Consider the following 16264-nt stretch of genomic DNA (forward strand, 5'->3'; position numbering starts at 1 on the left):
CGAAACCCAGCAAGCTCAAGCTGACTTCCTCTTCCTCTCACTACAAGTCTCTTACGCAATATATGTACTTTTTGTTTTTTTTAATCTCAAAGTAAAGAGGGAAGCCCAGGAGTTAACAGTCGATCACGCAAGGTGTAAAATATATAGGAATTGGTTAACTTTTGGAGTGGATTTACCGTTGTGGCCTTAAAAAAGATCAGCAGTTGAAGGTCAGTATGGAAATTAAATTTATTAAACTATTCTATGAGTAAAACTTTCCTAATTTTCAAAATACATTTTCCACGGGAGATCATATAGTTTGACAAAAACATTCATATTTTTCTTTCTTTTTTTATAACAAAACCAAATAATAGTCATAATAATTCTAGTAATAATAGTAATTATACATTTTGTCACACAAGTATAAGAGAAGGAACTGAAATCTCAGTAGTAGGTTATTTAAAATGTCAAAATGAAAGTCCAAAAAACTTTATATTTAATATACTCATGGCTTTTTGTTAATTATCTTTTTTGTTTTGTAACACTAAGGCTGCAGCTTTCTGTAGAACATGAGTGTTTAGAGACTAGAAGAGTTTGATGAAAGTTTTAATTTGAAAAAAAAGAAAGGAAAGGTTTTCAGTGATCTTCTATTATTTATTATGTGGTACAAAACAGAACTGTTACACAAGTTCTAATTACTAGCCACATTCAATCGACATATATTGTGCTCCTTCACAAGCTAGAACCTAAAGAACAGTGTGTAGGATTTACTGATATCTATTAGCAGAAATAGAATAGTATATTCATAACTATGTTTTCATTAGTGTATAATCACCTGAAACTAAGAATCGTTGTGTTTTCGTTAGCTTATAATGAGTCCTTCATATCTACATAGGGCGCGGGTCCTCTTTACGGAGTCAGCCATGTTTCTACAGTAGCCCAGAACGGACGAACGAACCAAACACTGTCTCTAGAGAGTCTGCATTTTTAATATTACCTGAAGGCCACTGTAGTTTTCTGACATGCTTGGAAAGAGAGTTGTGAGTATCCAGTTGGTTGCAATCTGCAACCTCACTACTATATGGCTCTAAATCTTACACACTGCTCCTATCAAATAAAGACATTTCATCAGCTTTCCCCTCCTTCTTGGACTTATTTGGCCAAACAAATGGCAAAAAAAAGAACAAATATATGCACTAAATGCAAGAAAATTAAATATAATCAGTCTTTCACCACATGAAAATGCAATATTAGCCTACTTGCTGCACAATAGTCTTACACAATAAATGTTACCACATAGTTATTACATAGTAAGACACTAAAAGTGAGACAGTATCAAACCCTACCAATTCTAAAGAGGCAGTTCATGACCTCTCTTTTGCTTGCCTGATGATTACTGGCCACAACGTTCCAGAAATGACGTGCAGAGATACAGTAACAAAGATGAGAAAAAAATTATATTGTGCAATATTTGGCGGCATTGACACACATTCACTTAACACAACATATCCTGTTTCCTGCCTGTTTGTCCGTTATAAGGTTGTATCAGTTTGAAGCCAAACTCAGATTCTTCAGAGGCTTTCATGATGGCATCCAATATCACCAACACCACCATCTCCCAGCAGTCCTCCTCTGGCTCCATTCCCATCAGCGCCCAGGTCGGCATAGCCATCCTGACGCTGGCGTTCGTGCTGGGCTTCCCGGGGAATCTGTTTGTGATTTGGTCGGTGTTCTGTCGCGTGAAGAAGCGCTCAGTGACTTGTTTGTTAGTGCTGAATCTGGCTCTGGCGGACGCTTCCGTGCTGCTCAGCGCCCCTTTTTTCCTGCGCTACCTGGCTGGAGGCCGGGGCTGGGAGTTTGGCTCGGCAGCATGCAAGCTGGTGCATTACCTGTCGAATGTGAACATGTACGTGTCCATTTACCTCATCTGCCTGATGAGCATGGACCGCTGGATGGCCGTAACGAGGCCTTTTCTGACCCAGAGAATGAGAACCAAGCGCTCCCTGCTGGCTTTCCTGCTGGGGGTCTGGGTGTTAGCGTTCATCCTGGCAGTGCCGATGCCTTTCTACCGCAGGTGAGACTAAAATTTCCTCTATTAAGTTGAGTTTTTCATGGCTGTTGCACTGGTGAAGGGAACTACAGTCAAATCAATTGATATATGTGATATGATATATGTCAAAAAAAGTGAAGAAAAAATTTTCTGCAATCCCTTTCTAAAAGCAAAAACCCTGCAAAATTGTTGGTTCTCTGTGTTAAAGGTGTCATTTCTAGTATTAACTTGGATGGCCTTTGGAGAAATTGAGTGACAGTTCAGAACTTTATAGATCCTAGATTATAAAGATATGGCATATCTTATCAGCAAGTGAGAAAATAAAAATACTTGCCCTCTTGTCTGAATTTCTAGTTTGTTTCATAACTAAATTAAATGTAATCGGAAAGGAGGAGAACGCACAAAAAATAAGATATCATATGAACCGCTGTATGAGGAAACGTTGGGTTGCCTAATAGTTTTGTCACTAATGAACTTCCATACCTGTAGCTGAATTGTTGGTAAAACTATTTAAGAAGCTCTGTCTTTCAATTGTCACATATTTTAGTATATGCTAAGAAAAATGTTGATATATCTGTTATAAGTTAGGGGTAATAAATTCATTAATAATTATATTTTGTTACAGACCTGACAGTCTCTGGTCGCTATATCTAGTGTCACATTAACTTTCTGTTTGTGTATTTCTTCCTCCTCCTCTCTGACAGTAATCTGAAGAAGACGAACAATGCCACTGTCACCTATTGCATACCGTACCACTGGGGCAGCGTGGGTCACACGGTCTTCCAGTACCTGTTTGAGACCATCATGGGCTGCCTGGTGCCGTTCTCACTCATCAACACCTGTTACACCACCGTCATCTGCCGCCTGCAAAGCGCCAAGTTCCAGCGCAAAGGACAAGGCAGCCGCCTCATCCTGATGATCATCATTGCCTTTGCAATATTCTGGCTGCCCTATTTCATCGTCAACATCATAGAGGTGATTTTATTAAGCTTTTTGTTGAAGGGTCAGAGTTTGAATTGCATGGGCTAGAAATGGCTACTGATTCCATTAGATGCTAAAAATGTGTAAGTATTCAGACAGGTATGTGATGTTTCCCCCATGATTTTTGAGGTAAAATGCTCCCATAACAGGACATTAAAAGGTTATTGGGATTATTTTACGGTTAACAGCTCACAATGCATCTTGACCCAGAACAGTTATGACAGGTAACATTAGAGACACATTACTGTCTTTAAATCCACCAAACACCCTGTTATAATGGCCGTTTCAGACAGTGTGACCACCACATTGTCGTGATTGATAAACAGATGGGTCGGCGATAACCTTCAACCATCGTTTATCATCATCAGTCAACCAAACTACTGACGTTTTAGTAAAATGTTGAAAAAAATGCGACGCAATGCACTTTAAATAAACATTTTCTGTTTAAAATGTTCCATCATTTCAGTGCTGCTTACTTTGACATATCATTTATGATTTATGATAATCACATTGGGCTCGAGTTTGCCATGTTGTGATTTGAGCACATTTGATGTGTGATAAGAGTGTTAAATACTTGAGAAATCTCCCTTTAAGGTACCTTTAAGGTTTTGAACAGGTAAAAAATGTGTGATTAATTAGTGATTAATTGCGATTAACTATGGATAAGCATGCGATTAATCTCGGTTAAACATTTTATTGATCGATTGACAGCCCTACTAACAACAAATACTGTTCTCATTCACTATTTAATGCTGTAGATGTCATGATGCAATGAAACTCAACACTTCCTGCACAGATATTTCAACTTAAATGACTCACAGTGACTCTAAGGGCATAATTCCTCCCTTTCCTCATAGCTCCTACTGCGAAACGGCTGCAGGAAATGTTGAATTTCATGGACAGTGAGAAAGAACAGTAATCCTACTAAGAGAAAAAAACTCAGAGCTGCAGAGTGATGAGTATGACTTGGCTTTTACTGTTTCCTCCCTTCCTCTAACCTCCCTCCCCATTCTCCTTCCTCCAGGTGGTCGGTCTGTTGACGGGCAGTAAGTCAGTGACCGAGGCGGCCCTTACAGCCCGTCCAAATGTCACGGCCTTCGCTTACTTCAGCAGCGCCGTCAACCCCATTCTCTACGTGTTCGCCGGCAGCTCCCACATCCGCCAGGCCGGCCTTAGCTTCATGGGCAAGCTCTTCGAAGCCACCAACTCAGAGAGCAGGAGCACCTCTGTCTTCAGCCGCAGCGGGTCTTCACCGGATGAGACCTCTGTCCTGCGCATTCTGTCGACCAAACTGGGGAGGCCCTTTAAAAGCAAGGACAGAAGCAGCAGTGTGGCGGGCCAAGAAGTCAACGAGCCTGAACTGAAGACTCTGGCCAGTGTCGAGCAGATCGATTAAGCTATGCTCCAAACACAAGCTGTTTTCCTTGGACTACTTTTACTTTATCAATTGATTAGACACAGACTGTGTTGACTTGTAATTTGCATTATTGAGCTTTTACTTACATTACTTTTATATTTGGAAATATTTCGACAACTATTGGATGGATTTCTATAAAAAATTGGTATAAAAAGTGTGCCCTCTGAGTGTCCTCTAGGGTTCCCGTCCAGTAGAGAAAACGTGATGAAGTGCCCTCTAGGGTTCCCGTCCAATAGAGAAAACGTGATGAAGTGCCCTCTAGGGTTCCCGTCCAATAGAGAAAACGTGATGAAGTGCCCTCTAGGGTTCCCGTCCAATAGAGAAAACGTGATGAAGTGCCCTAAAGGGTTCCCGTCCAGTAGAGAAAACGTGATGAAGTGCCCTCTAGGGTTCCCGTCCAGTAGAGAAAACGTGATGAAGTGCCCTCTAGTGTCCCCGTCCAGTAGAGAAAACGTGATGAAGTGCCCTCTAGGGTTCCCGTCCAGTAGAGAAAACGTGATGACCGTCCAGTAGAGAAAACGTGATGAAGTGCCCTCTAGTGTCCCCGTCCAGTAGAGAAAACGTGATGAAGTGCCCTCTAGGGTTCCCTTCCAGTAGAGAAAACGTGATATGAATGTGTGTATATATATGGTCCTATATAATTTTGCCACCATTGGTGCAAAATTTTGTAAAAACATTCCTGGTTCCCAGATGATGATTCTCAATGACTTTGGTGATCCCAGGACTTTTCCTGTAGGGCCACCATGAGGGTGGCATTTGTGGTTTTGAATGAAATGCCTCGAAAACCATTGGATTGATTGTCATGAAATTTGGTACACGCATTAATATTTATGACCAAATAAGTGCAAGATGGTGAACATTTTGCTCAAAGCCCCACTGTGCCTAACATAGCTGCTAGCATGGCTGTGTAGAAGGAAGCAGGTAAAACCATCACCCCAAAAAAATGTTTTTACTTGTCTTTGCTTGTTTGGTTGGTCTGAAAAATTTACAAAATCATAATCATTTGTTTGTATATTTTATATGATTTCTAGTCATGGTCTTTTTTTTGTTCTAAACCTAAAAAAGAATGTTAAACTTTGTATGGCAGTAACTTGATATAATAATAATAATAATTGATGTCTATTTGGATATGTAAATTATCACATATACTTTTTGAGATATTTCAGTCGTTTGTAGTCAACAACAAAAGGTAACGTTTGTTAACTTAATAAAGCTTTTTTTATATTGAATTTTTGCTGCTGTGTATTTTTCCACAAGAGGTCCAGACGAGTACATGAAGTACTGGCTTGCAAAATTAAATGTCTTGCATGTGCAGATCATTACATAAGAAACATTTCACCAAAGCATCCTTCCTTTCACCCTATACCCTGCATCATCTCTGTCCACTATTTCATAACACCTGTGTGAAACGGCCAAGTTACAAGATTTCATGTGGTTATTCTCCTTTTCAGAGCGTGCCTCAAATTTACTCAAATGACAAAATCAAATTTAACAGGAAACGTGTGGCATATTTAAAGCTGGTGAGTCACAGTGAATGGACGTCAAGAGATCTTAGAATGACAGCATCCTAGTTGTGGTACAGGATGATGACATTATGTTGGTGGATTAGTAACAGTGTCAACACCCTACTTGTAGCAACCGATAGGCCTGATGCTGTGATAGCCACGGATGTAGCCACGTTCATCTAAAGAGGTCAACACACACTATCCTCAAATAGTTGTTATAGGCCTTCAAGGACCATGATGAATCTCAAGCTTGAAGGTTCATTCTTGACCATTTGACAACAAACTCTCAACACTTTGGACTTTGTGGTGTTTCTGATGCTTTCTGCCAGACAGTGGAGTAGTCTTTTTTGCTTAGAAAGGTTCTTAACTGAGTATCTAAGTGGTCTAAATGCTAAGGAAAGGTGCTTCAATGCTTCCTTTCTTATCTCCTTTACTATAAGATACACTGGACCATCCTTTACGAAAGAAAAGGAGATAATGCCGTTCCACAATTCCTTGCGGCAGCAACATTTAAAGCAGCGCACCATTGGGCCGTCAATAACATCCGCTGTCGCTGTTTAATTGTGAGTAAATTGAAAACTCCCATCTTAAGAGGTGTGATTCTGTTTTGGACAGGGAGCCTTACTTCTGCCTTACATTTTTTGTTATAAATAAAGTTGCTTTAAAAAAAAAAAATCCGCAATAGAGTGCTCCCGCAACAAAAAGCCAATGAGTTTTTTCCATTGGGTTTTGGATTATTGCAAACACGCGTTTATGATACTTTCACGTTTTGTTCACCGAGATAATCTTCACAAATGAACACCACTTTTTATGATTTTTGAAGCGAGAATGCAATCGGCAGAAGTAAAAAGCTAACGTTACACCACGGTCACATGAGCGTGAATATACACAACTAGGCTGTAAAGGAGGACGAGTCGGTGCGATGACGATTAGTAGTCTCATTTAGCCACTTAAAATTAAAAAAAAGAAGTTAAAATTCACGAGTAAGATATTTACTGACATATTTTATATCGTAGAACAAAACGTTAAAATCTCTTAAGCCTGTCTTAATCACAGACCTTATTTCAGGCATCTAACTAAAAACCCATTGACTACGAGATGAGGTAACCTGAAGCGCTAAATTGTTAACTCATTTCCAGGTTTACAAAGTATGCCCACAAAGGAAGAAGCAGCCGGGCAGGAAATATAAATCATTGATTATTTTCTCTAACATATCAGAGCGATGATTAGATCTGTGGTCAGGCCAAAGAGGACTCAAGAGCAACAGTATCAGTTGCCTCATTTCCTTTCTGTTTAATCTTTATCTTTTTCCCTCCATCTCTCATTGCTGATTTGATAACCGTACATGACTCTTGAGATCAAGCACGCCATTACAGTTCATATAACACCGCCTTTTGATATTCTTCTTTCAAGACGTCTGCGAATTTGAAATGGAAAATTTGGAGATGAAATAAAAGGTAAAAGGTTGTAAACCTGTAGGCCAAAAAGTTACTCAGCTACTGGCATTAGAGTATTGTCCTTTTGATGACATTGTTTCTAACAGAAAAAGGAAATGCAAGAAGATAAAGAGCCAAACAGAAGTCAGAGGATGAAGTAAATGTAATTAAAAAGATTCAACATTAGAAAACACTTTGAAGTATTGTAAAAGTTAATTTCCTTATCTTCACACACGCCTCAGTTCTAATTGTAGGCGACTGCTATCAGTGATGACAGGACTGTTATGAAAGTCCCTAGACTCAGTGTTGTGGCTTGTGTGACCTTGTTCAGCTTACTTTTGGATTGAAGCGGTTGACGGAAGTGTTGGTGGGTGAAGTGGAAAAAAATGATTTGACGTTCTTGGAATTTACATAAATGTCAGTTGGTTTACTTTGACGTTGGTAACTGCTTTGGTGCGTATAGTACTGTATGTGCCCTTGTTTTACATTTTCATGTAGTGTTATGTGGTGTTCACATTTAGACACAGGTTTTCTGATGACATCATCACGAGATCACAAAGGGTTATTTCCTCAGACCCACAAAAGACATCAAACAACTGTTTCTTACTGACTGACGAGTGTTCTATATCAAGAAAAACAACAGCGTCAGTCGTGTTTGGTGTGTCGGTGTTAGAGAGCCAAAATCAAGGTGGATGATAGCGACAAGATGTTGGACTTTAACACCAGGGACTGCTGTCCGTTACCGTGTTTGCTACTGACAGTCAGTGCACGTGTCATTTGGCCAAAGCTGTAAAAAAAAGTTTTGGTTTTAACATAGTCAAAGGGTTTTGATATCTCAATTTTGGATATCTCTTTGTATCAGTCCATAAATCAGAAAATACGGTCAACAGCCATAAACCAATCAATTTCTGCCATGTTTTTAGGAATACAATGTTCTATAAATCAGGCTATGAATGATGTATGAACAAACCCCTCTGTAAAAACCTTCAGAATATAGACAGCAATGAAACTGGGAAAATGGTGTATGTAAGTGCTGCTGAAGGGGAGATTTCTGGCTCAGAGTCTGAGAAAAATCGCAGATATGGTAAAATCCCATACATTTTGAAGACGCTACAGGTAAATAGGGTAAAAAAAAAAATCAACTAATAGATATCACCATGAAACTTCCCCAGTTGATTACTGACATTAAGACAATTATTTTTTGTATTACAAGTTTTCGGAAATTTTATGTTTAAATATGCAAATGAGGCATTAGCTAATGCTAACTTTTGGTGAATTTAGGAGAAATCTACAAACGCAAATAGACAAAGTAGTAAAGTAAACACTTGAATGTGTATTTTGGATGTTTTCTTTCCACCAGTCTGAAAGAAGACATGATATGGAGGCAAAATGGCCCAAGAAAACAAAATTGACAGTGCATGAAAAAATTATGTTTTTAGCCTGGGGTGTCTTGCCTTGACCCAATCTCAAAATTGCTCAGACTCTTGATCTTGACTACAACTCTGCTGTCGTTGAGGCTCGTTCAATGTGTTCAGAGTCTCTGATGTGCCAGATGTGATCAACATAGGGCCTGGTTGCCCTGAAGCACCTCTGGCTATGTATTAGAGTTCCTTCTTTCAACAGAATTACACCCGGAGCAAACCCACGCTGACACGGGGAGAACATGCAAAATCCACACAGAAGGGTTTGAACCTGCGACCCTCTTGCTGCAAAAGACTTCAGGAAGTGGCCCGAAACAAGCTGCTAGATGATGTATGTACGGATGTGGCACAGCCCCCAGGTTTTCCCAGCATCCCTTGCTGTGTCTGCTGAAGACCCTCCCACCACGTACAATGGTCCATCAAGCACAGTTGCCCCCGGTGACAGATGGAGGATGGAGGACCACATAATTTGATTAATCCAAGTCAGGAAAAGTGTCCACAGCATCCAGGCTATTGTCACGGTTACCACCCAGAGCGAAGACGTTACCGTCCACACACACACACAGCAGGAAAGTAGTCCCTTTGGTAGTCGTTTGAGAGCAGATGGCAGGAAATAAAACTTTATTGCAACAGAAATCAGTTTTTCCAGACAGTTTCACTGGAACTGTAGATAGTGACTGATGTTTGAACCATCTCTTTCAAGACATCAAGCCGGATGTTGCATAATCGTTGTGATTGGAAAGTTGTTGGATACTTGGCATGTCAGGCACTAATCTAAGTTTATTGTTGTAAAAAGTCTTTTAGTTTGGTAGGTTAGAACAGACCGGAGGATCAGCACACCAGGAGATGATTCTGTCTCATAATTAGTGACTGATGGGAAACACCTTGGAGAAGCCAGAATCAACAGAGGAGTAGAGTTGTGTCACACTGAGACAATCCTGAAAGGGTTTCATTTTTTAGGACTGTGTGACAATTTAGTGACTTTGACATCTACCTTTTATCCATGAAATAAAACCTGGACTGCCTAGATCAAACTACGCCAGCAGCTTTACAGGAGGATGTTGCTTAGCACCCAGGATACAGATCTAATCCTGCAACTATGGGTGAGTCAAACCTACCCCCACAGTTATTAGTCACCACCTTATTGAGTGAATAACAAAATTCTCATATTCACAAACTTGATGGATTTAAAGTTTGTTCTATAAATTGTCAAAATCAAACAGTTAAAAATCCCCAAGATATCGTGCTTCCGATGTCATAAAATGAAAGGAGATCCTCTCATTTCAGATACTAGAACCAGCAATTGCTGTCTGCCACAGGGTCATTCTTGTATGAACCACAAGATGGAGCCAAAGTGGCATATTTTCAAACCCTATGCAGAGTGGCTGGCAGAAATGCTGCTGTGCTATGGCCAACAACATAAAGATGTACTAACTGTGGACCTGTGAACAATAGTTACATTAGAAATTAGAGATCTATTGTTGAACTATTGTTTATAGCAGATACCGGCTTGCCATAACTTAAAAAAAGAAATCATTCACAGACAATATTTAACTATTATTAAACCTGCAGTTGGCAGTTTTTTTTTGGCGTCATTGGGCAAAAATTACATAATACCATTTCAGCATATCGTAATTCAAGTGTTCCGAGAGACAACTAGACTTCTGCTCCTCTTCATGGCTGTGTTTTCAGGCTTTAAAAAATCTAGCCCATTACGGGAGACTTGGACTAATCACAGGTAATTTCAGAGATAGAGAGCGTTCCTATTGGCTGTTCATTCAATGGAGGTAGCTGTCAATCACTCGCAAACTCCGATCAAATGGTCAAACTAGGCAGCGCTGATCAAATATGAATCAATATGCTGTTCCTGTAATGCCTATTTCTCACCTCAAATGTTTCCAGGAACATACTGTTCAGCTGTAAAATGAGAAATTTTACTCATTAAAGACATTACAGTAACATAATATTGATTCATATCTGATCAGCGCTGCCTAGTTTGATGTTTATTCAGAGTTAGTGAGTGATTGACAGCTGCTCAGAGACGTCAGGCTGCAGATCAGCTCTGATTGGTTGTTTTCCTCCAGTCTGTGAAATCCTGCAGATGCCATTAGGAGCACCGGAGGACACAGAGACACATGATTTCTTTTTTCAGATTACCTGTCTCATGCACTACTGTCAGGATATAGTGACCGTTTTATAAAAATAACTTTTTCAAATCATATTTGCCCCAATCTTGCCTACTGCTTTTGTAAGTTTTTTTTTTTTTTTTTTTTAAATATCACCGTATGCTCATAAAAAAGTTTGTATGATATATGATAGATAAATTTAAGTTATTCCTCCTTTTTCGTGAGTTTTCCTATACAAATGTTCAGCGACACGTGTCACTTTCCGCTCATTACACGCATACGAGATTTTCAAAATAAACTTCTGTCTTATCAGGAAACAACAACTGGTCGGTACCACGGCGTGGCCCAGTCTGGGAGTTGTCCGTGTTTTCGTCTTAGAACTTTAACCTTTTCACAGTGTGTTTACAGTTCATGAAATAATGTCTTAATGTCAAAAATGTCTCACTCAGTGTTCAGTTGTACTTCGCTCCACCCTCTCGTGTCACTTCTGGTTGCAAAAAAACAAGATGGCGATGGCCAAAATGCCAAACAAGAGGCTTCAAAACGGCATTCCATAAACCAATAGGTGATGTCACTGTGACTACTGTATGTCCGCTTCCTATATACAGTCTATGCTCCAAGCCCACATTTTTGTGGAGTCAAAAGCTACATCAGGGGTTTGACTGGCATCTTGGAAAGAGTTGCGTTTGAGTGTAAAAATGCAAGGGGGATTGTGAAGAGGGTTTGTTTTTGGTTTTGGTGGCGACCTTGGTGTTCCTTTTTGCCCAACATCATCCATATCTGTTCTACAATCTCCACCTCTTCCTCTTCTTGTTCCTCCTCCTTTTTGGTTCCTCTCCATAAATGTATTGCTGCACCCACTGATGTCTGGCCCACCTGCTTGTCACGATGCAGACGACCACACATTTCCTGTCGGAGTGCAAAAAGGGAGAGCCAAGATGAGGAAAGAACAGAGACAGTAGGGATGATCAGTCTGAATGCTGCATTCCTGGAAGTTTCACATACATACAAAGTCATTGCACTTATTTACTTCATCACCAGATCGATTGCCCTCGTGGCCCCTGAGGTGTCTTTTTCGGCTCTCTAAATGTAACCTCACCTACAAAATGATCTGTAAACAATGTCATTATGACGGACGCTCCCAAGTTCACTAGAGGTTACGACTGAGTCACTCTCTTTAGCAATGCTGCAAGAGAATGTGTCAATACACAACCGTCGCTCTGTTGCACAACCTTATACTCCACAGAGGTCAATATCAGAGTTATATCCAATTATTTCCAAAATATTTGAAAACCCCTTTGTATTTCTACACCAGCATCATGCAGTTACTATTGTAAGTGGAGTCTTCACTTTTTTTTATAAATGGTTAATATCCCATTTTGGAACAAGACTCTGCGTAGACACCTACCTTAGTGATTCCTCTACCAGTGTGGGTGTAACAAGTGACTTTGACCAGGGCACAATGGCATTGTGAGCATGTAGGGTGCAGGTTTAATAATAGCTGGGTACCGGCACTATGATGAATACACTGCAAGAAGTTTCCTACCTTAAGTAAGTCAGTCAGTATGGAGTCTAAAAGTCTGTTTTTCCTTAGACCAAAGGGTCACCCGATTTGACTGTTATCAGCTCATTAAATGTGCGTTATCAGTCATTATAAGCCCCATGGATGTGGGTCCGCAGGGGCCTACTACACCTACTACGTTGAGCTGATAGTGAAAGTGAAACTTAAAAGCAACTCGTTGTTAAACTGAATAAAACATTACGTTTTGAACTTAAACAAAACAGCTTGTTTAGGTTTAGGGAACAAGACTATACAACTTCTTTAGGTTTAGGCAACAAAAAGTTAGGGGAAAATATCGTGTTTTGCCTTAAAATAACTATGTTTGAAAAGGGAAACTTGAGGTTGTGAAGACAAAGACAACTAGATGTTGTTGGTTTCACACGGGATGCATACCCCACGTCCTGTCTTGCCCCCGACCTCCACCCCATATGGAGTTTCATGCTGTCTATACTACAGCGCCTGACTTTCGCTTTTGCTCCTGTCATAATTACAGTCACGAGAGGTCACTGTCATGTCCTTTTATTCCTTCTTTCGGTGATCGCCCATGTAAACCAGTGATAAAACCTACTAGTGGGTGTATTAGGCACCTACTGACCCACATCTAGGAGGCTGATAACGCCCATTTAATGACCTGATAACAGTCTAACCAGCTGAAAGGGTAAACAGGTTTAGACAAAGCTTTGTCTATTTTCAATGCAAATTTTAAATTAAAGAGGCTACTTTTTTTAATTAAAGGAGCAGTCAGCCATATTTCAATATATTATATTTTCAAGAAACCTACATAATCAAGTTTAAGTGTATTACAGATTTCACCTTCCCAACAATCAGATATTTCCTTTGTTTATGGACAACTATTTCTCAAATTGTAAGGTATTTATTTATTTATTTTTTATTTTATATTTGTATATATTTATTTATTTATATATATATATATTTTTTATTTACTATTAGATCCAAAAGCAGTATTTTATGTGAGTGGGGGGATGAGGAAAAAAAGGTAAACTAAATGAAAGCAAGGAGAAAATAATAATAATAATGATAATTAAATTAATGAGTGGAAAATAAAAAAGATTCCAGGAATAAAATGTATACTTAATTGAATGTGTATAAGTGTCAACATCAACAACAACATAAGCTTTCTAGACCCCCGTCTGCTACTCCTGCTGTTTCTAAGTAACACATTATTCTATTTGGCTATAATGTACAATTTTTTGCCGCATATTTTAAAGCATAAAAACTGTCTGTGTGAGTTTACATGTGAGTGGATGTTAGGAGTCCTATTGTACCTCACTATTTGTTGTGTTCACACTATGTTTAAAATGAAACAATTATTAGCTAGTTTTTGAATAGATATTGATTGACATTGTTGGGTGTCTTTAGAGAGACGTTTGACTGATGAAACGGTCTTTTAGAATGACTGAAGTCCACGCTGAAGCGTTGGCGAAGGTAAGACATACTAGAATACTATTTTTATAACACGTACTATTTTTAGTGTGCATGTTGTGAAAGTAGAGGAGGACCTGGCGTTTCCTTATTGACGTAGTAAACATTACTAGGTCATGTACTGTCACTCATTTAGAAAGAATGAAGGTTGAGTCAACAAACAAACTCTTCACCTCAGCTGTTGCCTCATCTCTAGACATTTGAAAATATGCACTATGTCATTATTGATTATTGTTGTATTTAAAAAAACTAAAACAGGGATAACATTTTTAAAAATCCTTATAAAGTCTAAATTTAAAACATTTATCTTGGAAGAAATTGGAATAATACAAAATTTACATGCATTTTTTTGAATGCCAGAATAAGTGAAAATTACACATTTTGAAAATAAATCCCAAAATAAAAAAAAACCAAACATTATAAAAATGTTCATATTCACGTCATCTAAGTGTTGCCGAATTAAATAGGTAATTATTTTGGTGGTACCGTTTTTTCTTACTGTTTTTTCTTGTCAACATTTTTGTGCTATACCATCATTAATGTGACGTTTTTGCTGTGCTTCCGAGAAAATCAGAGTTTACGGTACATAGTACATAACTTTTACGTTTTAAAATCTGTTCAGCTATGGTGTTCATCATTTACCACTCACTTGGTGGAGGTTGCCTGGGTATAGGTTGGAAAAAATATTACAAATTTTTGCATTATCACTCAATAATGTTTATTCTACTATGTGAAAAATAATAATATAATAAAATATAATTTCTGGCATGAACTTAAATGACATCAGAAAGAAGGAAAATTATCTTCTATGAAATTATCTTACATTTCTTTTAGTGTACATAATGATGAAGGTATGTGTGAGGTGAAGGGAGGAAGCTGAGGAAGATGGGAGGGGATGTCCCCTACCTCATTGATGGTATAAATATAAAGAGTCGCAGTGTGAAATAAAAGGAGCATATTTCAACAACACCTTATTCATCTGGAAAAAAGAACCTGTGTGAGTACTGTAGACTTTTGCTTTCATTTTTCTACTAAATAGTATAGTAATTGAATGTTTTTATATATCAGGGTCATTTAAAAGGTTTAATTGAATTGAATAAATGTTAGGTTACTGATGTGAGTTTAAATGAAGTGTATCACTGTCCTTTGATTTCTAACTCAACATAGAAATTTATTTAGGTAAAAATAAACCAAATGCAGAGTTATATCATTAGTTATTATAGGTTATTACAGTATTATGACCAATGCACTATGTCTCAATTACTGTATTTGCAACAATCTGTAACCTTTAATATATTTTTTTGCCTTACTGGAAAGATATATGTTTACAGAGGAAATCTCACATAATATAACCCTAACAATTTCACGATCTTTTGTCAAACTGAAGGTTGTCTAGCAGATTATAAAAGACGCGCACATTCATTATTTCTTATGCAGGTGCATCATAGATGAGCTCAGTATCTAGAAGAAAAGATGACGCCCTGACGCCCACACTGCATTCAAGACTTATATTGGATCAGTAATTAGTCAAACAGCAGTTCCCTTTAACAGTATGAATCAGTATCGGTGAAATGAAATAATGAATCCACATGGTTACAGTGGAGTATATTTACAATGTATTTAAAGTTGCACTGATCATTTTTATGAGAGGGAAACAAAGTCTGTTTACAGTTCTTCGAGTACTACTGTATATTTGATAATTTTATAAAGCCTTTTGTGGCTCCACAGGGAGCTGCACGAAGTCTGATAAATTGCCTCAGGTGATGTCACTTAAGTCAGCTGCGGTTAAGGCTGAACACTTCAAGTTTGAAAATGAAAAAAACAAACTTTACTTAACTAATGCCAGTTATGTACCAAACGTACTTATTTTAACCCAAACCAAGATCTTTTCCTAAGCCTAATGAAGTACTTCTGTTGCCTAAACCTAACCAAGTACTTTTGTTGCGTAAGTAAACCTAAAAACTAAGTAAACCTACGTCGGAAGTTTATTTTGAAAAGACATATGCGTGTAACGAGCCAACGTATTCTCATAAAAGAATGTATGATATGTTACGAAAAGTTATTCCTTCTTTTTTGTTCGTTTTCCTACAGATATCCAGCAGTACATGTCAATTTCTGCTTGTTACATGCCTACAGTCTTTTCAAAATAAACTTCCGTCGCCATAGGAAACAACTCGGTTAGGATTAGTAAACAAAACTACATAGTTAGATTTAGGAAAAGATTGTGGTTTGGCTTAAAATAACACTGGAAGTGGCGCTACTTAAACCTGCAGTAGGCAGAATATTTTTAGCATCATTGGGCAAAAATTCCATAACAAACTTTCAGTATATTGTAATTCAAGTGT

At 38.4% G+C, this 16264-nt stretch overlaps 1 protein-coding gene across 3 annotated transcripts; it reads left to right on the forward strand.

The window, feature by feature from the left end:
• Positions 1-76: 76 nt before the first annotated feature.
• On the forward strand, positions 77-5656 carry ltb4r (leukotriene B4 receptor). Of its 3 annotated transcripts, none has more exons than XR_012592388.1 (5): positions 77-209; positions 1519-2053; positions 2734-3004; positions 4035-4931; positions 4999-5656. XR_012592388.1 is itself a non-coding variant. In XM_074623396.1 (4 exons), the coding sequence occupies exons 2-4, from the start codon at positions 1563-1565 to the stop codon at positions 4404-4406; spliced, it is 1134 nt and encodes a 377-aa protein (XP_074479497.1). In that variant the 5' UTR covers positions 87-209; positions 1519-1562; the 3' UTR covers positions 4407-5656. The 3 variants fall into 3 exon arrangements, 1 of the variants encoding a protein (XP_074479497.1); XR_012592389.1 differs by having other exon boundaries at positions 4035-4922; positions 4985-5656; XM_074623396.1 differs by having other exon boundaries at positions 87-209; positions 4035-5656.
• The last annotated feature ends 10608 nt before the right edge of the window (positions 5657-16264 follow it).

This window comes from Sebastes fasciatus, chromosome 22 (genome assembly GCF_043250625.1).
Source record: "Sebastes fasciatus isolate fSebFas1 chromosome 22, fSebFas1.pri, whole genome shotgun sequence".
NCBI lineage: Eukaryota > Metazoa > Chordata > Actinopteri > Perciformes > Sebastidae > Sebastes > Sebastes fasciatus.